Here is a 414-nt window from a genome sequence, read left to right as displayed (position 1 = left end):
ACCCCCCAGCCCGGGCTGCAGCCCCCAGTGTGCACAGGGGGGTCCTGGCACAGTCTGTATGGGGGGCTCAGTCCCCGGGAAGAGGGGTCGGTGCCTGCCTGGTCAGTACCAGGGGGGTGTCGGTCCCAGGGGTCCCAGCACCGTCTGTACGAGGTGTGGGGGGTGTCTCCCGGGCCTGTATGGGGCGTGGGCAGCTTGTCAGTTACCGGGATCCCGGCAACGTCCGCAGGGGGAGGTCAGTCCCCAGTCTGTACTGGGAGGGCCTTGGGCCGTCCCCTGCTCGATGCCGGGGGTCTCGGCACGGTGTGTACGGGGGTGTCTCGGTCTCCCCGGGTTCCATCTCTGTGGGTTCCGCGGCGCTGCAATAAAGGCGGAGCCGGGACGGGAGCGGAGCCGCCGGCCGGCCCTGGGGGG

General features: G+C 71.0%; 1 protein-coding gene across 1 annotated transcript in view; it reads left to right on the top strand.

The window, feature by feature from the left end:
• Positions 1–179: 179 nt before the first annotated feature.
• The window catches only part of LOC104393641 (cytochrome c1, heme protein, mitochondrial), a 4,112-nt gene continuing 3,877 nt past the window's right edge, over positions 180–414 (top strand). Inside the window, exon 1 of the mRNA XM_010003151.1 lies at positions 180–235. Coding sequence (XP_010001453.1) covers positions 180–235 — 56 coding nt within the window. The remainder of the gene's footprint in view (positions 236–414) is intronic.

The sequence above is a fragment of the Chaetura pelagica genome, unplaced genomic scaffold (assembly GCF_000747805.2).
Source record: "Chaetura pelagica isolate M959 unplaced genomic scaffold, ChaPel_1.0 scaffold828, whole genome shotgun sequence".
Classification (NCBI taxonomy): Eukaryota; Metazoa; Chordata; class Aves; order Apodiformes; family Apodidae; genus Chaetura; species Chaetura pelagica.
This window is presented reverse-complemented; position numbering and strand designations above follow the sequence as displayed.